The sequence below is a fragment of the Cricetulus griseus genome (genome assembly GCF_003668045.3).
Source record: "Cricetulus griseus strain 17A/GY chromosome 1 unlocalized genomic scaffold, alternate assembly CriGri-PICRH-1.0 chr1_1, whole genome shotgun sequence".
Taxonomy (NCBI): domain Eukaryota; kingdom Metazoa; phylum Chordata; class Mammalia; order Rodentia; family Cricetidae; genus Cricetulus; species Cricetulus griseus.
The window spans coordinates 8259300-8281678 of record NW_023276807.1 but is presented as its reverse complement, the minus strand read 5'-3'; the positions used below and the strand labels follow the sequence as shown (position 1 = coordinate 8281678).

General features: G+C 41.5%; 1 protein-coding gene and 1 non-coding gene across 51 annotated transcripts in view; both read left to right on the top strand.

Annotated features, from left to right (window-relative positions):
* Map4k4 (mitogen-activated protein kinase kinase kinase kinase 4) overlaps positions 1-22379 on the top strand; it is a 145919-nt gene that overhangs the window by 43778 nt on the left and 79762 nt on the right. For all 50 annotated transcript variants that reach the window (XM_027386768.2, XM_027386775.2, XM_027386774.2 and 47 more), the window contains exon 3: positions 20365-20421. In XM_027386768.2, coding sequence (XP_027242569.1) covers positions 20365-20421 — 57 coding nt within the window. The remainder of the gene's footprint in view (positions 1-20364; positions 20422-22379) is intronic.
* Positions 17404-17567, top strand: LOC113832290. Its single transcript, XR_003479509.1, has one exon. It is a non-coding gene; the product is annotated as a U1 spliceosomal RNA (small nuclear RNA).

Below are 22379 nucleotides of genomic sequence, written 5' to 3'. Positions count from 1 at the left end.
TAGTTGTCATGGAAGATTTGGTTGCACCTGCTCTTGCCCAGTAGGAAAGAGGTTTTAAAATCTAACTCACCATTTTTGTTGGGAGTTTGCATTGTGAGCATTTTGGAACTTTGTGTCATAGGTACATCCTAAAGTAACAGCATTTTTCCTTAGTTGACTACAGAGAGGCAGGAAGTAAATCCACATAGTGTTACATTTCCTCTTCCTGTTTGCCGTGCCGTGAAGGGGCTGTCTAGTGTGCCATCCCAGTTTTAGGGCCAGCTCTTTATGCAGGAGAGGAACATTGGATCTTCGCTTCTGGTAGTGGCTATGTGCCCACCGTGAATGTTGCTGGTCTTGGAGAGGCAGTGCTTGGTCTTTTTGTTTTGTTTTTGTAAGGGATAAAAAAGAAAGACAGTTTCATTGTGTTAATGAGGTTTAAAGTAAGCTTAATGAAGCGAACAACTCTCGAGCAGAAAGGCACACTGTCTTTCTGCTTATATATATATCAAGAGCAGGACAATGGATTCCATCCCTCTCTGTGTCTGAATCACCTTTGTTTCAGGAGGTCATGAAGACAGCTCCAAGTGCTGCTTCTCAGACCCTCCTGCAGGATTTCAGCGTGAGCATAAAGACCAGTTGTATAGCTGACAGGGAACCTGGGAGCTGAGGAGATACCATCTAGTCCAGCCTATTGTTTGTAGCTGGGAAAACCAATGCCTATCCTATAGTAGTTGAAAAGGTACTGATAAGGGTCAGTGATGCTTTACATTGCTAGGGACAGGATTGAACCCTGGCCTGTGTCCTTTGTATTCCAGGTCATCTTTGCCACAGCTGTACTGTATTATCAGAATGGCCTCTATGAGAAGTGCAGCGCTGTATTAGATAAAGTCGGTTTGACTTTATCCAGTAGTATTGAAGCTGAGTAATCTTGCCACCATTGTTAGTGAATTTTGCATTTCATTTCATGGAGAACATACAGGCCTCCCTCCCTCCCTCCCTCCCTCCCTCCCTCCCTCCCTCCCCTCCCTCCCTCCTTCCCTCCCTCCCTCCCTCCCTCCCTCCTTAAGGTTTCGCTGAACTGTTGATACTACTTCAAAAGGACTTATGTGTAACTTTGAGAGAGAAGATAAGTGAGAGGAAAAGCATAGGCCATAAAGAACCTTCCACACTTAGTTAATGTAGTTAAGTGACATTAGAAACTCACTGTAGTTAAGTGACATTAGAAACACTGATTATTGACAGGTATAGTGACACATTAACCCTCTATTTTTAGGTCATCCCCTCTTGGCAACTCTAAAATACTTGTTACGGGTTTCAGAAATATTATATATAAACTGTTTCTGTGTCTGTCCCTCTATGAAAATGAAAAACACCATCCTACTAGATACTGTAGCGAGTAAGTGAAATTCATAACATATTTCTGAATTTTTATTCAGTAAATCAAATGAACACCCAGAGACTCACAGGGAGTGGCACAATTGGGAGGCGTGGCCTTGTTGGAGTAGGTGTGGCCTTGTTGGAGGAGGGGTGTCACCAGATGGGATGGGCTTTGAGGTCTCTGATGTTCAACCTAGGCCCAGTGGGTCACTGTTCTTCCTGCTGCCTGAGGATCCAGATGTAGAGCTCTCAGCCCCTCTCCAGCACCATGTCTGTTTGCATTCCACCATTGTCTTAGGTAAGGTTCTATTGCTGTGACAAAATACCGTGATCAAAAAGTAAGTTGGGGAGGAAAAGGGTTATTTAGATTATGTTTACACAGCACTGTTTTCTACAGAAGGATGTGAGGACAGGAGCACAAACAGGGCAGGATCCTGGAGGCAGGAGCTGATGCCGAGGCCATGGAGGGGTGCTGCTTACTGCTATGCTTCCCCTGGCTTGTTCAGCCTGCTTTCTTATAGAACCCAGGACCAGCAGCCCAGGGATGGCACCACCCACCATGGGCTGGTCCCTCCCCCATTGATCACTAATTGATCAGTTAATGATCTTATGGAGGCATTGCCTTAACTGAGGCTCCTTACTCTCTGATTATTCTAGCTTGTGTCAAGTTGACACACAAAACCAGCCAGTACAGCTATGTTTCCCTCCATGACGGCCAATAATGGACTAAACCTCTGAACTATAAGCCAGTCCCTAATTAAATGTTTTCCTTTATAAGAGTTGCTGTGGTCATGGTGTCTCTTCACAACAGTAGAAACCCTAACCAAGGCAGTCATACAACAGGGAATTTAACCATAGAACCCATTGTCCTGAAAGATGGTAAATCAGAGAGATTTTGTGTGTTGTAGTTGTGATGATAATGCAATCTTACATCCTTTTTTGGAAAAGGGATAGCATATAGGGTCTTAGGATACCATGTCACTTTAATCTGCTCTGCTAATTATATAAAGCTCCCCCTGGTTTCTAGCTAACTACCTACTTCTTCCTTGGTGTCCTCAGTCCTGAGTTCCTATAGCTTTGCTTTATGTGCTTTTCCTCTTAGAGGAAGCAGCTGGTCAGAAGAAAGGGAGGAAAGGCTTGAAAAATTCAGCCAGTATCAGGAATAGAGGCTCTAGAAATAGCCACACATCTTGTCAACTTGCTCTCAAGTTCGACAGAAATCAGTCTCCTTCAGGGATTCCCTGCTATAAAAAAGAGTTGCTATTTTATTTAGGATTCTTAACTTTAGTGTCAGATTGAAAAGGCTCATTAAACCATAATAAACATCTTCCTGTGTGAACAAAATTTGCTGCCTTTGGTTTCCTTGGACACATTTCTCCTAGAAAGAGCTTTTTAGCTCTTTCTTTTTTTGAAGACATCTTGCATAATACCACCTCTTTGGTATTTCCTTCAAGTTTGTGGATTTCCTAAGAGGACAGAGAGGGAGGGAGAAAGAGAGACCATGTAACCAAGTGTTTTAACCCTTCTTTCTCCCTCCCTTCCCTCCCTTCCCCCCTTCCCTCCCTTCCCTCCCCTCCCTCCCTCCCTCCCTTCCCCCCTCCCTCCCTCCCTCCTTCCCTCCCTCTTTCTTTCTTTCTTTCTTTCTTTCTTTCTTTCTTTCTTTCTTTCTTTCTTTCTTTCTAATTCTGTTTTGTTTCCATGTTCTCATACAATGTAGGACCTTTTGCTGACTCCCAGACATAATGAAACAACAATTAAGTGGGTAAAATAATGCAGTCAAGTAATAGGGAGGTAAAGCATGATTAGAAAAATCCAGCTGAAATCTGTGTCATTTAATGAGATGAATCAAAAGAATCCTTTGTTTGTCTTAGACATAGGCTGGCCTCAAGCTCACAGTGTAGCTGAGTCTGGTCTTGAACTCTTGATCTTTCTATCTTTACTCTGAGTGCTGGCTGAGGTTATATGTATCTCCTACTCATGCAAAACTCAAAGAATCAATTGGTTTTATCTTTGGAATTGCTAAGTCTTCTGGAAGCTAAGTGTTCAGGCAATAACAGATTTTTAAGCAGCATTTGTGCTTTGCAAATACACTATAAACATCAAATATTCTACTGGAGTAGTACTGTTTTTCTTTGGTTTTGGTAACACTTCATTTTAAAGATTATGTTAATGAAGATTTTAGGGTTTGTTTCTTTTATGATTGTGCATACAGTGATGGCTTGGCTTTTTACAGTGACATATGTGAAGCATTGCTTGAGTAGTCATGTTTGTGAGTCTGGCATTATTGTAGGTGCCACATCTGCTGTCTGCATTGAGTTCATGCAGCATGGGTCTGGGTTAGGACAGCCAGATTCAGGGCAGTCACAGCTGGGAAGCCGTGAGCTCTAGGGTGAGAGTCTACTTTGGTGAACTCCCTTGGCCGTGCTTCAACAGGTCTGTGGAGATTGGGCAACTTAGCCTCTTTTAGGTTTTTTTTTTTTTTTTTTTTTTTCTGGAAAAGCAGAACCAGGAGCCCTTGCCAAGCAAAGTCATTGTCAGGATTAGAAAGTATGTGATGGGAAGTAAACTTTTAACTAAATGCGCTGTAAATGGTGATGCTATGATCCTGGTGATGGCTTTAACACCAGGACTTGGGTGTTGTACATTTAGAGGCGCCTCATCTTAAGGGTCTAGAAGAATTCTTCATCCAGAATATGAAATTTGGTGTCACATCTTGATGTGATGCTTAATCTACCCTGGCTTCAACTTGGCAAGTTATCCATGGCTGGCACAGGTAGCGCATTTGGTGATGTCCCCTCCCTTCTCTTTCCCTCTGGGCAGTGAGCGTTTTCCTCCCTTGCATCGACTTGAATGCTTAGGCTTTAGAACACCAGAGGAGTTGTCAAAGGAGGCACTTCTGAATAGAATCTCTGTCTGGCCCAGGCCCTCGGTACCCCCATTCAACTCTGAGTACAGAAGTACTTTTGATACCATCTGCTGAGTTGTCAGCTCTTGTAGAGGTAAAACAGCTGAAGTGGCACAGGGGGAGATTATTAAGGGCACAGCCATCTAAATGGGAGCCCTTTAACAAAAGTCTGGCAATAAACATAATTTCCTCATTCTAAATTGCTGTGGAGAAACCCCCCAAGCATGTGGTACACAAAGCTGTACTGTTGTCTCACTGGGGCTAGCAGAGGGCTGAGAGGTTCTGGGACTTAATACAAATTTCCTCCTCTTGGGCCTCCTTCTGTGTAGTTGGAAGGAGGAGGTGAGGAAAGGATTATGGGAAGCAGTGGTTTCTTTTATGCTGGTTCCCAGCAGTTGCTTTGGATGGGTAGGAACTGAGTATGTATGGTAATGAATATTAGTGGCTACCACATATGCAAAGGTGACATTTGACTGTCCTTTGATAGGTAGCTGTTATGTGAGGAAGAGAGGCCAGAACAGCATAGAGACAGAACATTCAAATAGTATTTCTTAGACACCTGCTTTGGGTTGAGACTAGATGCCTGGGAGCCTAAATCTACTTAACCTCAGCATATTGCTCCAGAGAAGAATCCAGTAAGGATAGGAGAAGCATAACATCTTTGCACACACCCTCACCTCCCACCTCAGCAAATGGATGAGGCCCCAGTTCTCAGAGCTGCTGTAGGTAGGATGGAGCCCAACCCATTTGTTCAAGTATGCCTTTACAAAATCACAACTAAATCAGGTGACTTTTGATACTATGCATGAACTCTTGGATCCTTTTGTGCTTTGTTGGATATAGTTTTTCCAGGGTTTTTGGTGGTTAAATTGGTGGGTCTTGTAAAGTAAAACTTTCACCCAGTTAATTTGTTGTGGATACAGAAGAATCAGAGTTGTATCCAGAATGTGCACAAGTACTCTTGTGTTTTCCAGCCAAAGGAGTTGGCTCGAAGCAAAGTTGTTTAGAGTTTTTAAACTGATAACATTCAGACACCCTGGAATGGACTGGAAAATACAAGATTTCTATAGGAAACAAAGACTAGGAATTACATAGGATTCTGGTGTGAATGCATCTGTGAAAGAGTTGGAAATCCACTTTAACCTAAAAAGAACTCTCTGTATACATTTACAGTATAATCTAACAAAACAGCATCACAAGTGTGCCAGCCCAAGGCTGAGGATGGAGTGAGGTTTCACAGAAGCCAGGCTGTCAATGTTGGGGTGCTGTTAACCCCCAACAAGTGCTGTTTTTGTCTGAGCACACAGGAATAGATTCTGGCAGTTCTGTTACAGCTTTTATTTGTCATGTGGAGCTGTTGTGACATAGTTTTATGTATGTGGGGAGTTCTGTGGGTTTGATGTGCCTTAAAGAGGGTTTGTTTCACACACCTAGAAATACTGTTTGCTCAGATAAGAGAACATTACCGTTAACAAAAACTCTATATAGTTTTATGCACTATACATATAGTTTACATGTTTATATATAGTGCATAAAACTGTACCTTTCCTTTTTTAAAAAGGATGTTGGTGCAGTGTATCACATAAAATTATTTTCGAGAAATTATACACCAGTAATCTATGCCTCAGTTTATTAGAAAGGCCATTAAACTGAGTGTCAAGCTATTGGAAATTTAACCTTAGTTTTAGCACTGTGTTGCAGCCCAGTTATTTGCTTTTGAACTCAAATTCACGTTGGTACAATGAGGGTGAGAACATTCTAGTTTTCCCCCACCATTAAGTGGCTGTTAACAGTGATCAAGATTGTATAATACATTGTGGATTTGGGTAACACTTGTGTGTTTGAAAGTATATGAATTCGAAGATGGCATATCCATTTGCATTGTATACATTTTGAAATGTATTTTAATGATAACCCTACTGTAGGGTTACTTTTCCAGTATTAATTACATAATAACTGTATCTGCTTTAAAGGTCTTAGATTGTTGTAAAGCAGATTGACAGACTCGACTTTCTGTTTAAACTTGTCACTTCTAATCTAAACTAATATAAATAAGCAAGACCCCAACTTCTTCTATGGTTGTGGCTCGTTTACTTCCGTTACTCTTACTAATATTTCCTTTTTTGTTCTTCTATTCTCTCATTTATGATGCTTGAAGGTGAAATGATCTCAGATTAAAATGTTGATATAACTACTTAATCAAGCTCAGGATCACTACTATAGTCAGTCAGATGGCCTGCCATTAATTTGTAGTTCTGTGGAAGCATATGCCATTATCCAGAGTGTGCCTAGCAATGTTAATTGGAATCTAACAGGGGCAAACTTCTGGCCAGGAGGAACAAATGTATCAACACAGGTAACATGAGAACAGTCTGATAAATTCAAAACATGAGACTTCCTAAAAAGAAGTGGCTCTGCTGTATTAGTTACTGTCCCCGTGGCTCTGACCACCCACTTGACCAGCAAGGAAACCTTTTTCTTGGCTTGCAGTTTAAGAAGAGCTGTGGCCTCTGGTGGTAGGTAATGTGTGCTGGCAGGAGAGTGAGCTGTTTATACTACTGTATTTATAGTTAGCAAGCAGAAAATGGACAGAAACTGAGACCTGGTTATAAAACCTCTACTCTAGCTAGGCTCCCTTTTAGTGACGTACTTGCTCTGGCAAGTCACCACCTCTAAAGGTTTTATAACCCTCCCAGATAACACCACCAGCTGGGGACCAAAGGTTTAGCACACTGTGTGTGTGTGTGTGTGTGTGTGTGTGTGTGTGTGTGTGTGTGTGTGAGACAGTGACACAGTCAAAAGAGTAAGTGAGAAAGACTGTTTAGAAACAATCTAAAGTGTAGGGTGTGAGTATAGACTACTCAGTGGGTGATATCGGGATCATCATTGTTCTTAGCTGTGATAGTGGTATTTGAAAACTGCTATGTAATGTTCTTTTTGGATTTTGGAAAGGGTTGTCTTCATGTCTCTGTTTTGAAGTAGTTCATTGTAGTAACCTGTCTTATACTAGGAGGAAAACATCAATAATGTTACTTCTGGCAGGTGTGTAATCTGGGTATTAAACAATTAGGTAGTCATTACATATAAGGCCATTACTTTCACTTTTATGTGTTTTAACAATTTAAAATAGACAAAATGGCATTTTCACTTCTGAAACAATTACTTTACACATTGTATTTAAAGGAATGAATTCATTCCTTTAATGGAATTTCTTGTCATATTACCTTTAACTTAATTTTAAAATCCTAAACAAAACAAAAACCAAAAAAGCTTGTGCCAGTATCAGAGTTTATGCTGTGGTCCAGGGCATGGGAAGTTCTTGCTGTTTCTCTTGGTCCTGGAGCAGTCTCACAGATTACTTTTGTCTTACTACCTTCTGTGGCCCCATGGTCCCATTTTGACTGTTTCTGGGCAAAATTTCTTCCTTGGCCAGTAAATTGAACTAAAGTAGCTTCCCAGTCTTCATGCTGCCAGAATCTTTGACATGGAAAAATGAATTTGACTGATTTTTACCTATTTGTGAGTGGTAGGTGAAGCTGGACAGGGGAGAGGATGGTGGTCGTGTAGACTTTGTGTGAAGGATGGTGCTGCTTTAGCAGTTGTCAGTCAGCCAACTAGTTTATTTTTGCCTTAAGATAAGCATGAACATAAATGTCAAGTTGGATGTTAGAAAGGTTCTGGAGGCCTGGAGCAGCGCCCAGCTCTCAATCATGGCCTTGGTCTCTGCAATGTCTTCCCTGTAGTATAAATACGCACAAGTGGAATTGATTAGGTAGTTTGGGAGGAAATTACCCATAAGCCTCTTATTTTCAGCTGTTTTCAGATTTAGAGCCTTCTCAGAACTGAGGGATTTCTTTCCCCCTTTTCAGAGTTTCCTTTAAAAGTTGAATATTGGTGGTGTTTTCCTAATTTGTGTCCAGCTTTGGCATCTTTGTCTTCACTTCCCTTTGTTTTTCCTGTACTATAAAATAGTGTTTTTAAACTTGCTTGCATGGGCCAGGCAGCTCCTTCCCAGTGGAGAGATGCTGACAGAAGAAGGGAGCAGTGGGCACATGGTATGCTCTAGTGAGAAAACGCTGCACAGGCGTGTTTAGGACTCCTTTCCACAAGCTGAGTGGAAAGAGACTATAATTTAACCTGGTTCTTACACCCCCCTTCAAGATTATAAAGTTTTCACCTCCTCTCAGTGTGGCTTTTCCCAGCCTCTAGCATGCATCTCATTTCAGAAGGAGCATTGACGTTTTTCCTAAGCACAGCAGCTTGCTTTGGTGCCTTTGGCTTTGGTTGTGCTGTGGTCTGTTATTTCCAGAATGGCTTTACATTGAATTCTCAGATTTTGGGAAGCACAGCTCTGGTACTTTTTTGGTGTGAGCCAGTGTCTTACCTTTGGTGGGGCACTGCTTTCCCCAGGCCACAGCGTTTGGTGTTGAGAGTTTTTTTTACCTGCTGGCTCAGGGCAGCCTCCTCCCGGACAGAGGTGTATGGCAAGTTGTCTTGGCCTTTAATTAGGTACGAAATTTGCTTTAATAGTTGCTGTGATAGCCTGGCTTGCTAATAACTGGGTTAGCTTGAGCTGTAACACACACACTGCTGCTTGTACTCAGGCCTGCTGTTCTTTTCCCTCCTGCTCTCTCCTACAGTTAACACTGCCCTTTGAATGTGATGGTTTAATATAAATGGTACAGTTCAATATAAAGTTATTTCTGAACTTTTTTGAAAAAACTAATTGAAACAGATTTTCTTAATTTTTTTTCATGATGGTTACTTTCCCTTGACACGTCCTTATTAGTACAGTTATATAAGCTGTTTAACTTCATTACTACCTTAATAATAATCATAGTAATAGTTTAATATGTTTCTTATACACACACTTACTCACACACATATTTTGAGGCAACATTTTTGGGTATAAGAGATGCTTGTCTTGGCCTCAGGATCCCTGTATTTAGCACACTCTCCTAAGTGCCAGGATTATAGACATGCACTACCACACCTGACTAATTTTTTACCAAATAAAAATATTACAATGTAAAATTGTGGCAATGCAAACAATGTGATTGGCAACAGCTTACCTTCCTCCTGGCCTTGTTTCTTAAGAAGAGGGTAGGACTTGGTATTTTCCTTTGATCATCTTTATTACATCAAACTGAGAAGACTAATCAGGGGTTCTTGGACTGTTGTCTGTGTGGCAGTCAGTTATAGGAGCTACATGGTTATAATAGGCAATTATGCTGGGCAGACAACTGTTAGCAGGTGGTGTGAAATTGTGACCAGGATCCAGCTGAATGTAGATTGCATAATTGGTTCACAATGCTGTTTTCCCCCTATTTATCCCTCATTCACATGGTGAATTGAAGACTGCCATTTGAAAGTGGGAGGAGCTATAAAAGGAAGGCTCTAGTCAAACTTTTTCCTTAGAGGCAGAAATGAGGAGTGAAGTGGAAGTAAGTTTACTTGTGATAGATGGTTGAAATACCACTGCTGCTGGTACTGAGGTGGCCCAGGTGAGGTCAGTAGGGTTCCTCCCTGTGCTTAGCTCTCTAAGCAGACCCCACTGTCTTTACCCTGAGATTGTTTCTTTGGGCTTCAGAAGTCTTGGCTCAGTGTGCATTGAAAGGACATTGACCAGTAAAATGGTCAGGCATGGCCCCTGATGAGGGCCAGAGGCTCATAAATCTCTAACTGGCATCTAGGCCCCCCAGCCATCCTTCAGAAACATTCCATGTATTTTTCTCACCAAAAGGGCAAATTATCTCCCTAGACTTACAGTCATTTGAAACTTGGCTTATGACCTGAGGGTGAAATTTAATGAATTTTACAAAAATTCTTTTAGAGTATCAAATTAGAAATGCACCTACCAATTAAATAGAGAAGAACTATTAAAATAACTTGTTTTCACATAGACTTTGTACTTTTTAAGTTGAGGACAGTTGTGACTTCCTTTCCAGGAACCTGGATAACATTATGTTTACATTTAAAGAGGAGGAAGAAGAAAAGTTGCAGCAGACATTAGTCTCCAGCTTTACTTTGAGGGGTAGGTGTCCAGTGAGGGAGGCTGGTGGTGTGAGCCTGCGCTGCTCACCAACTTATGTGACTTCAGCTTTGTCTTGTGTGATGGGAAAAGTTGATCCATTTGCATCATGTTTTCAGAAAAGTATAGAAATTTGTATTGATGTAGGCTAGTGTTTACAGATATGTGGCTACCCTAACCCATTCATGTGCTTCCTGCACTGGAGAGTCTAGCTCTGCAGCAGGAGCTCTACCTGTCTTGGTTTTGATATTTTCCCATCTGAACATCCCAGATCACCAAGAATTCTTCACTTTGAATTTCTTGAGTGACTGTGTAAAAAGAATAGAAAAAGGTAAGGCAAGGGGAAGAGGCAAAGGAGATGATGTCAAGAAACAGTCTCTGAGTGGAGGTGTGTGTGTGTCTGTCTTGAGGGCCCTCACTGAGTGGATGTGTCTGTCTGTCTTGAGGGGCCCTCATGAAAAAAAACAGGAAGAGAACCAAGGGCTGAGGCACTGGGTTTTGAGTTATCACTGCTTCAGTTAGCTACTTTAAAAACTGTCAAGTAAAAGTGGCTCTAGTTTCTTTGTGTGTACAAGTCTGAATAGAGCTTTTTATCACATGTATGGATTGTTCAATCTATAGTTAGAATCAATCCATTACCCTAAAGACTTCCTCCATGTGTTCTTCCTTTGATTTCTGAATCTTAAGAGAGCTGTGCTTTCCCTAGGAAGTACTACTCCTAGAGCTGTTGGAGGACCTCAGGGGTCATATACATACAGCCCCACAGGCCTTCTCCAGAGGCAAGCTCTGGGCCTTTCCAGCTAGGTATCTGGTTTTTGTTTCTAGCACATTTTTGTCCTGCGGGTCCCCCCCCCCCCCCGTGTATATATAGTTCTTACTTTTTAAAGGTTGGATTAAGCTTGTAGCTATTCATCTGTAGGTTTTATATTCCCCTATCAATACAAATTCCTGAAGTTACCAGGGTATTGTTGTGCAGTGGCTTTGCAGGACTACAGTATACAGTGTGTGAGGACAAGGACGTGGGGTACTTGGCCATAAGGAACAACAGGGGTATCTGGTCCTGGAGAGGTGGTGTCTTGTCTGCTGCAGAGGCAGATGAATTAATTCATGTCTGCCCTCCCTCCCTCCCTCCCTCCCTCCCTCCCTCCCTCCCTCCCTCCCTCCCTCCCTCCCTCCTTTGTGTTTCATGTGAAGAAGTTGTATCTCAGTGAGCTCATCCCTAGATGATCTGTTGAAGGAGGTACTGCTTACATTGAATTGCCTGGGAACCTAGGAGGAAAGGTCATTTGGAGGTTTGAAGGGTCTGGTTCCTGTTTCGATTGTATATACAAAGGTTTGGTTACAGACCATCATCTGGGTGTCTCTTCTTTATTATTTTCTGATTCCCTGCTGAATCAATGCCAGGCCTGGACTGGCATTGATGGTGAGAGTTTAGAGTTCAATAATTTGTGATATGCCATCTTTTTCTCCCTTCCTTCTTCTCCCAAGTACCTTAGATAACAAAAGCAATGACAGCTTATAGCTTGGTGAAAGGAGAGTGACCATACCTACCTACAGTTTGCCTGTGTCTGGCGTTTTTCTAGTTTTGCTCTGGGTCCTCTTTGCATGGTAGATTAGTGAGGTCAAAACAGTGAGAGCAGGAGAGGATTCAGGGCTCCCAGAAGTCTCCTATTGGTGCCTCATGATGCCTGCTTCTTGATTCCTTCTTGTCATTTCAGCATCTGGCTGTTCCATGTATCCAGAAGACAGCCATACATATTATTAGTTGTGCTATGATATCCCACTTACTGCAATGTGTGTGATAGTGTTTTGGGGATCTCATAACTTTTTCCGAATTGAGGATTTGGGATTTGGTGTTACATACTTAAGTGGTTCAAGACCCACTGCTGTCCTGTGTCTTGCATTTTTAGGACTCTTGGTGATAAAGGTTGGGAGGATGCTGAGAGCTGCTGCTGGCTTAAGGGAGGCAACACCCAGAGGCAGTTCTCAGCTCACCTTTAGAAGGGGATCCCCTGGGCCTTATCTAAGACACCAAGTTTAACAAGGTTTTTAAAATGGTGACAGTTTTGGAAGAAGAAAATTAGTGGGAGAAGGAAAGGAAGGTAGGAGATGGTAATGGGGAGGGAATATGCCCCAAGTTCATGATTATATTTGAACAAAAATGTTACAAAACTTATTGTTTTGTACCCTGAACATATACTAATAACGTTTTTTTAAAAAAAATTATGTAACTCCCTGATTTTTGTAATATTCAGCAAAAAAGGCAAAGTGTAACTATCACGACACTACTCACCCTCACAACAAATAAGCTGCAGAAAGTGTGGTGTCCAATTTAGTCAATGGATTACCAGGGAGAAGACCCCACAATTGATGTTTAGAGAGTGGTTTCTGGTTCCAGGAACCTTCAGGAAGCACCTTAATATGGTACCAGGGTAGTATGAAATGTGAGATGTGTAGTCATAATAAGCCAACATGCATCTTTTAATATAGGTGCTAATGAACTTTTGCTGCTGTTATTCAGCAGCTGAGTCTATGACTTCATAGCCCACGGAACCACATATAAGTAATAACATAGTGTTGTGCACCATAAATTAATTTTTAAAATGATCTTTTTCTCCTTTTCTTTCTTTGATTCACTGGAGTGCTCATAGTTTGATTTCATAAGCAGTGTTCCTATGTCTAGGCTCAGGAGCAGTGCTTTTTAGAGAAGCAACAGTTTGCAAACTTGAATTGAAGGTTCCATTAGTGGTAAGTAGAAATCCATGGGTGGGTCAGCAGCCCAGAATGGAACCAGAATCCTTTTATCACATGATCTTTTGTCTTTTCATAGTGTCTAAAATGCTGGTGCTTATTATCCCTAAGCCAACAAGAAACATTTGCTCTAAGTGCCTTGGTGATGCTTGAACTTGCACTTCAGCATCACAGTGATGTTGTAGCTATAACTTCACAAAATGAAGTATTGTATAAAGTCACAGGGAGAAATGTATGGAAACTTCTTGTGTGAGGTAAAATGCTACAGTTCTGTTTGGTCTTTTATTCTGGACAGATGGGTGGGTACCATTTTAATAAACAGTTTTTATTAAAATTCATGGGTGGATGGTAATAGATAGTACCTGTGTGTGTGCTCATGGAGGCCGGAGATCAATGTTAGGTGCCTTCCTCAATTCATCTCCACCTTACTTAATAGTTTTTAACAACAGGGTCTCACTGAACCAGGAGCTCACTGGTTGGCTAGACTGGCTGGGCAGAGAGCCCTTAGATCATCTTGTCTCTGCTGTCAGTACTAGCATGCATACTGTGCATGCTGTGATGGCCAGCTTTTTATGTGGGTGCTGGGGATCTGACCTCATTACCCACTGTGCCATTTCCTATCTCCCGAACCCCCATTATTTATTCTTTTTTGAGACTCACTATGTAGAGGTGGAACTCACCATCAACCAAGCTCCCCTCTATCTTGTGAGTGCTGGGATTAAGGGCTTGCACCCTCACTCCTGGCCCCAGTAGTCATTCCTAATGCATCAGGACACAATATGAATTTGAGGGTTAGCATGAATAGATTGACTAGTTACTTACTTGTGAATGTGTATTTCCTAGTGGGTAAGATACAAAGAATAGCTTTATATATAAGCTTGCATCTAGTAAAGAATGGAGAATTTTTCAAGTGAATGAAGAGGATGGTGATTGTACTGGTATGATACATGTGATCATAGCTGGCAGTGGTCAGACATTCTCATTGTTCTAGTCCCTAAAACAAACATTCTCACCAAACAATCCAAACACACACTAATTTGATACTTATATGCTGAGGAATGACATTAGAAAAATATTAAAAGTCTTTTCTGTATAGCACTATCACATTTCTAGTCAAGCAGAAACTTGAAACAAGTTAAACATTGAAGTTCACCATAGGCAGCGAAGCTCTTGACTCTGACCTGGTGTGTCTTAGGCAGTGTTCCTTGGTGTTGGATGGCACCCGGCACACACTGTATAGAGTACTCATGCTGTGTGTGTCCAGAACCCAGGCTATAGGGAATCCTCATGAGGCCAGAAACACCTGGAGTCAAGTATTTGAGTTTTTGATTAATTTTTGTCTTTGCATGTTCAGAAATTTTTACTGTTGCCTATTTTTATATGACCCCACATTTAATTATGCTCCCTTGATGGGGCCTGAACCCATGGTTTAAGAAGAAGCTGTGTTTGGAGACAATTTCTAAATGACAGAACAAATATGTAGAGCCCAGATGACTAGGCCCTTTGTACTGCAGGGTGTAATAATTCCCTGAAGTGATCTAACTGCAAGGACTGGGTAGTACTTGGTGTTCATAATAATTTCCCTGAGCCATTAGGAAAACCATTTTTATGGTACTCAAGAGTTCAAGGTTTAGAAAGTTTCTTATCCATATTGATCCCTTAAAGAAAATGTGGTACAATCCACACTGCCAGAGAAGCTAGTAAACAAGGAGGACCCTAAGAGAGACATACATGGTCCCTTGGAGAAGGGGAAAGGGGCAAGATCTCCTGAGCAAATTGGGAGCATGATGGGGAGGGTGGAGGGAGCTAGGAGAATGAGAAGGGGAGAAGAGGGGTGAGGAGGACATGAGGGAGCAGAAAGGTTGAGTTGGGGGAAGAATAGAAGATAACAAGAAAGGAGATACCATAATAGAGGGAGACAGAGAAATCAGGCACTAGGGAAATGTCTGGAGATCTACAAAGATAACACCAACTAACAATCTAAGCAAGAGAGGAGAGGCTGCCTTAAATGTCCTCCCCTGATAATGAGATTGATGACTGTCTTATATGCCACCCGATAATCCTCATCCAGCAGCTGGTGGAAGTAGAAGCAGACATCCACAACTAATCACTGAACTGAACTGGAATCCAGTTGCAGAGAAGGATGAGTGAAGAGCAAAGGGGTCCAGACCAGGCTGGTGAAACCCACAGAAACAGCTGACCTGAACAATGGGTCCCCAGACTGATAGCTGGGATACCAGCATGGTACTGATCCAGACCCCAGGAACGTGGGTTTCAGTGAGAAGACCTCAGAAATCTACAGGACCTCCTGTAGTAGTTCAGTACTTATCCCTAGCATAGGTGTGGACTTTGGGAGCCCATTCCATATGGAGGGATACTCCCTGAGCCAAGACACACGGGGGTGGGCCTACGCCCTATCCCAAAGGATATGATAGACAGACTCTGGTGACACCCTATGGAAGGCCTCACCCTCCCTGGGAGCATAAAGGATATGTGATAGGTAGGGTTTTAGTTGGGGTGGTGGTGGTAGGGGAGGAAGTGGGAACTGGGATTGACATGTAAAACAATCTTGTTTCTAATTCATATTAAAAAAATAAAAAAAGAAAATGTGATACATAATGCATTTAACTTTTTGTTCTTTGCTAACTCTGCTGTGAGGGGTGTGGTATAAGGCAATCATCACATTGCCTATTTGATTTTTCATTGTTATCATCAGTTTGCATAGTTTTCTTTAGTGTTGTTTTAGATAAGTAGCTTTTACCTAAGGAAGGTGTGATTTGATATTGAGGTTTTTAATCTTAAACTCTTGAGAGTGTTCTGTATTTTTCCTTTTATTAAAACACAAGTTCTGACTGATTTCATAATACTCACTCTAATGGATCTTCTGTCTACCTGCTCACTTGAAACACTGGTCCTGGGAGATGGAGAAGCCACAAGCAATGTTAGTGTAATAAGAAGTAGGAGCTATAAGATGAGACACGCTAAGATATGAGCCTGCCTGTTTCACATATTGGAGGCCAGTGATGAGACCTGCACATAGGTCAGTGTGCTCCTGCTGCCCTGTTCCTACCGTCCTGCAGGGAGATGTTTAGAACATCTAACTGTTTTTTCAAGTTCTCTCCACCGTCTCCTAAGCTAGGAATATGCTTCCTTAGATGGCTCACAGTGTGGTCTGGCGGCCGTGTACCATCTCCCTGATGCTATTTTATTTACTTATTTTTTAGATGCTTCCTGTAAAGTCCACTCTTAAGTGGTTTTGAGGTTTACAGTGCAGAGCCAGTTAACCTGGTCTCTCTCTGCCTCTGGGATGGATGGGTGGATGGAGTGGTCATCACACTGCCTAGTGCTGAACTTACACTGTTTGGCATAGAGCCATGGAGATTCTATATATGCATTAGAAGGCAAACTCAGAGCAGGGAGGGCCTTGGAATTTCAAGCTGACCTCTTGTTGGTCTAGATGAGATGCTGCCATGATGTGTTGGTCTAGACGAGCACTGTGTTAGCATGGCTATTTGACTTTCCTTTTTCATATGAGCTGCATGAAAGGGATAGGACTAGCCTTCTGAAATGGTCATTTTTTTTAATACTTTAAAACATATTTTTGAGCTTATAATTATATTTCTCCCTCTTCTTTCATCCCTCCAAACCCTGCCATACATCCTTCCTTTCAAATTCATGGCCTCTTTTTCATTAACTGTTAATACACACATAGGTAGGTGCATGTGTACGTGTGAGTGTATGGGTGTGTGTGTGTGTGTGTGTGTGTGTGTGTGTGTCTATATCTAAACATTACCTCTTCAGTCCATATATTGCTTGTGCATTTTCAGGGCCAACCATTTGGTAGATAACCAATTGGTATGCTCTTCCCTGGAAAAGACTATTTCTTCCACTCTTAGCATTCCACAGAAGTGATCCTCAAACCCTAGGGTGCACAGGGTGGAAGTCTACACATTATGTTGGAACAGGAACAGTCTTTTGTCTGTTTTGCTACTGAGCAAAAATTTTTTTAAATTTTTTTAAATTTAAATTTTTTAAATATTTTACTAGAAAAATTTAACACTTCTAAGGTAATTTTTTTCTTTCTCTTAAAAAAGAAAGGGTGTGTGTGTGTTGTGTGTGTTGTGTGTGTGTGTGTGTGTGTGTGTGTGTGTATGTGTATGTGTATGCTTGCCACCTGTGTGCAGGTACCTGCAGTGGTCAGAAGAACATGTTGGACCCTCTGGAGTTGGAGCTACAGGTGGTCGTGAGCCTTCTGATGTGGATGTTGGAAACCAGTTCAGATCCTGGAAGAGCAGTACACACTTTTGACCACTGAGCTATCTCCTCAGACCCCTTCATAAACTTTATTTTAAATATTTATCTTAACTGGCAGGGGAGATACCATGATCATAAAGGTAGATTTTCCAGGGTGAGGCTTATCCATTGTACTTCAGATGTGCTGACCCCTGGAATTTCCCCAAATGCAGGAAACTTGACTGCATAGTTTGTGGTGGTGGGGGACTGCGTTAATGCTGTCCCCGGCTTAAAAGAAAATTATCTGTGTGTGGATGCTGACACTCAGGTGTGCATGCGGGTTCATTTGACTGGAGGTCACAGGGTTACCTTGGTTGGGTCATTTCCTTTTACCTTGAGACACAAGATCTCTTGTTTATCACTGCTGCATAAATCAGGCTACGTAGCCCATGGACTTCCATGTGCTCCTGACACTGCCTTCCTATTGCCATAGGAACAGTAGGATTGCAGACACACTCCATGCAGTGTTATGTGAGTGAGTACTGGGCATTCAAACTAACGTTCTTCATGCTTGTACTAGAAGTGCTTTTACACATTGAGTCATCTTAAATCCAAATTAACTTTCCCAAACCAACAAAACATCACTAAAATGTCTATGAATGAAGGTTTCTGAAGCAAAGCTTATAGTTGAGTGGGAATGAGAAGCAGCCAGAGCTGCTTCCCCTTTTCCACCATGACAACATCTCTTCCTATGCTTTTGAGAGAGCTGCTGTCTTGATAGTGTGCAGTGTATGGCAGTGCCTGTTTGTCTGCAGAGAGTTTGCACAGTTTTGTTAACAGGACTTTCCATCCTACGTGAATCATGTTCTTCCTTTTACTTTTGGTCACCTGTATGTCTGTTCTTGGGTATAGAAAAGATTGTTTGCATATCCAGTTCTAAGGGAATCCATGTCCTAATCTTTGATTGATTGTCTTCAGGTTGTTATTGCTCCCTAAAAACTACCTCTTTGCCCTTCCCAGCAAAGGTTAACAGTTGGTTTCTCACTGTCATGCAATTCTACTATAGAGTACAAATAGTGCTTCTCTTATAGGGTAAATACAGTGTTTCTACACAAATGCACGCACTCGCAAGAACAAATATTTCCAAATTACCATCTCTCTTAGCAGGTACCAGGCCATTAAGCAGTTTTGGATTAAACTTGGTAGACTTACTTGGGGAAGCACTTTGATTTCTAACATTTATTGAAAGAAAATGAATAGTGAGATAACTATGGGAATAAACAAAACCTCTTTACAAGTTTCAGAGATCCATGGGCTCTGAATTTGCCCTCATATATCTTTATGTTCACTAAGGATGCTCTTTGTCATAAGAGGCCCAGGTCAGAGATTGGCAGTACATGTTTATTGTTACTTATTGTGTTGTTGTATTTGATTATAAAGTAGTATCAATATTTGTAGTATAATATACTTGTCATTTCTGTTCAATTTGATTAGATGGGATGTGTCTGTCTTAAAGTGTACTCCTGGTAGGTCTAGGTGAAAACTTGAGTTGCTCAATGTAATCATCTCTAAAAGTTTAGTTTCTCTGTTTTATAAAATGATGCTTGTGTTATGGTCTGTGAGGAATATGGGAGTTTGCACAGGAGACACCTGTTCACCAAGTGTCCCCAAAGTGGGACTGGGCAGGTGTAGTCTTAGAGGACTACATGATGATGCCATGAAATCATGTTTGCCGGAGCTGAGGTTACGTGACCTGGCACTTGTCTGTGGCGGGGGGGGGGGGGTAGAAAACATTTATTTTTCCATTAAGCATCTACTTTTATATTTTTATGAAGTAAATAAAACCTCCTGTGCTATTGCGCCTATTTTAGGTTGAAGGGTGCTGAATGACACAGAAGCTTTAAAGAAGGGCAAGCTTTAGACAGAGCACCACAGGCAGAAACTAAGTTATATTGTACCTCCTCATCAAGTGTTCACTAGCAGCAAGGGTATGTCCTTGAGAGTTGAGATGGACAGAGCTGGGCATGCTCAAGCCTAGAATTTGACAGGCTGAGGCAAGAAGGTCAGGAATTTGAGTTTAGCCCAGGTCTCAAAAAACCAAAACCCAGCTAACCAAACTTCTTGATGGAGGAGGTAGCATAACCAGTGTTGGGACCATCCCTGAGGGTTAGAGTCCTAACCCTGTCTTAAACTTGTTGGGTTCATTCATTCATATATCTGCCAGATTTCCTGTTAATGTGGAATAGACCATGAGACTTTGCCTGTCAGTGGACATGGTGAATCATCAGGTATTTTAAGGAGGTATAAGTGGTCTAGGCAAAGATTATGCAGTATGCATCAAGGTATGCATCTAGCATCTAGTTAACTGGTCCTTGATGCTAGAAGGTGATCTAGAAGAACAGAACCATTCCCTGCCCTCACTGTGATTTAATGCACTTCCTTAATGCACTTCTTTAATGCTGTTTTCTCTGTCCTTTCTGTGGGACAGGGACAAACAATGTCCCGAAGCTATATAGTGTGATTTTTCTTGGAACATGTGTTATATATTGCATATTTGCAAGTGCAAAGTGGTGATTTTGACTTGGTCAGAAACACAAAACAGAGTTGAAAAATAGGCCATTTTCCTTAGCTTGTATCTCTGCCAAGCCTAGTTTGGATTTTTTTTCCCTTAAAAAAGAAACATTCATTTTCCTAGGTGGGGGACAAAAAAAGCAAAAATGAATCAAAAGCAATGAGGTTTCTCTGCTGGGGGATAATTCTGGTTACTGTGAGCCAGGCCAACTGTTATGAAATGACACTGATTGAGTATTCTTAGCTTACTTAACTTGTATGTGCGAATGTGACATATACACACATATACACATAAATTTAACAAAAAAAGTATTTTTAGTATCTTGGAGACAATGATAGATACACTAAACTTATGAGAAAAAGAACTGATATTTTATCTAATTTCATTTGATCTTCTCTTATTAGTTTAAAAAAAAAAAAACATGGGGAAGAGATGCTTTGTGAGAAACTTTAGCCATTCCATTTGGATGACTGTCCAAAATATTGGTATTAACCAGTCTTTCTGTTTTTTCAGGGTCGACATGTTAAAACAGGTCAGCTGGCTGCCATCAAGGTTATGGATGTCACCGAGGTAAGAAGGTTGGATCACATGTTTATGAAGAGATTGTGACTTTAAAGTTACTCCTGTCTTTCCATGTTTTGAGATTGTGATCACTTGAGCACATGGCTCTCCTGTAGCATTTGGTGCTCAGGGTCTAGTGGCAGGCCAGTTGACATACTTGAGTTGTTGTAGGTGGTACCCAAGTAACTAAGTCAGTAGTATTTGCTTATTTTTTTTTTTTTTAACAGCCAACCCAAAATACTCCCCTCCATCTGAGTGATGTCATTGTTGGCTACAAAATGGACTGTAATTGGAAACATCTTTACTAATAGGCAAGATTGGAGGAGGGATCATCAAGGTCACACGAATAGAGATTGAAGGGAAATCTTCCCTTAGGGTATTAGTCCATACCTGTGCCATTTTCCCCCTAATGGGAGAAGACAATTTTTAGTGAAGTTCCCAGCGGTTGGAAAAGAAATATCTGTTAGAATGTTGAGTAGATTGTTGGCAAAATTTAGTGGCAAAAGATAGTTCTTGAAATGGTCAGTGAGGATTTACTGTGCAGCCTGAATGGGAAAAGAGAACTGAGCCAAACAAAATGTGAGTCCACACATGCGCACATGCAGGGGTGTGCCTGTGTGTATGTGCATCTGAGAGCACATACTTACTTAATAAAATAGTCATTTTAGTCAGTGTTATCTCCTGCACTCACTGCCTTTTATTCACTGTTGACTCAGATTCAGCACAGTTACAGACTTCCAGAAGGAGCTAAGCATCGATCTTAGGAGTATGGGGGATATCTTCACATCAAATCATCATCCCCCAGGTTTGGAGCCTACTGAGGATGGTGATGGCCACACAGTTGAGTGTGCAGTGTACCATCAGTAATCTCATGAGGTGCCCTCTGCCGCTCTCAGACAGCATGTGCCTCTCCAGTGTGCACACTTGTGAGTTAGAATTAGAAGACATCATAGACCACAGGGCAGTTGTTGAATGTGACAGACATATTTGAAGATGTGACATTGAGGTGATCACCCTCTCCTCTTTGTCTAAGAGGATAGTTGGAGACTTTTAAGAGGAAAATGAATTTGGTTGTATATCCAAAAGATTTGCATACCAAATTGTGCTATGGACAATTCAGTTGTGTGTAGGATCTTACCTTGACATATAGCCCAGTGGAAAATTAGATGCTTTTCAAGACAGGTTTTCTCTGTGTATACCTGACTGTCCTTGAACCCATTCTGTAGACCAGGCTGGCCGCAAACTCAAGAGATCTGCCTCCTCTGTGCCTCCGTCCCCCACATTCCTGGCTCAGCTTAACATGAAAGAGTAGCCCATTTTAACTTACTGTAATTTAAATAGGTAGATATTTATGAAGTGCTCTCTGAGCCTGGGGCAGGCAGTGGCATCTTCTTGCTGAAGTCCCCATTCCTGCCCATGTGACTCTTCTTGCTATGTTGGGATATGGTGTCACCAGAGCCCAGGAGTTTTGCATATTTATAAAATTACTTGTTGACTGATCTTTTGTTAGACTTTTGGATTCCATTTTAAATGTAGGCTTTGGTTCAGGCTTGGTTGTGTGCCCTTTAATCCCAGTGCTTAGGAGGCAGAGGTGGGCAGCTCTCCATGAGTTCCAGGCCAGCTAACATAGCAAGGGCCATTTAGAGATCCAGTCTCAATAAACAAACAAACAAATATTCTACAAAGGTAAGCCTTAAGCTTTGGATATTTATGAATCCAAAATTTAGGTTCTTTCTTGACTCAGTGTCTTCAGCTTGTGCTGTGCTTCATGAGTAGCTGCTGTTGCCTTCTGGTGTGTTACCTTCATACCTCAGGTGGATTTCAAGTGGAGGACCTCCTTATCTAAGGAGTCTGATAAATGTACAATATATGGTCACAAGAGAAAGAAATTGTAATATATAAGAGAATAAAAGGAAAAATTACACCTTTTTGCAGTAGTCACTGTGTGCTTTGGTGTATTTCTTTTT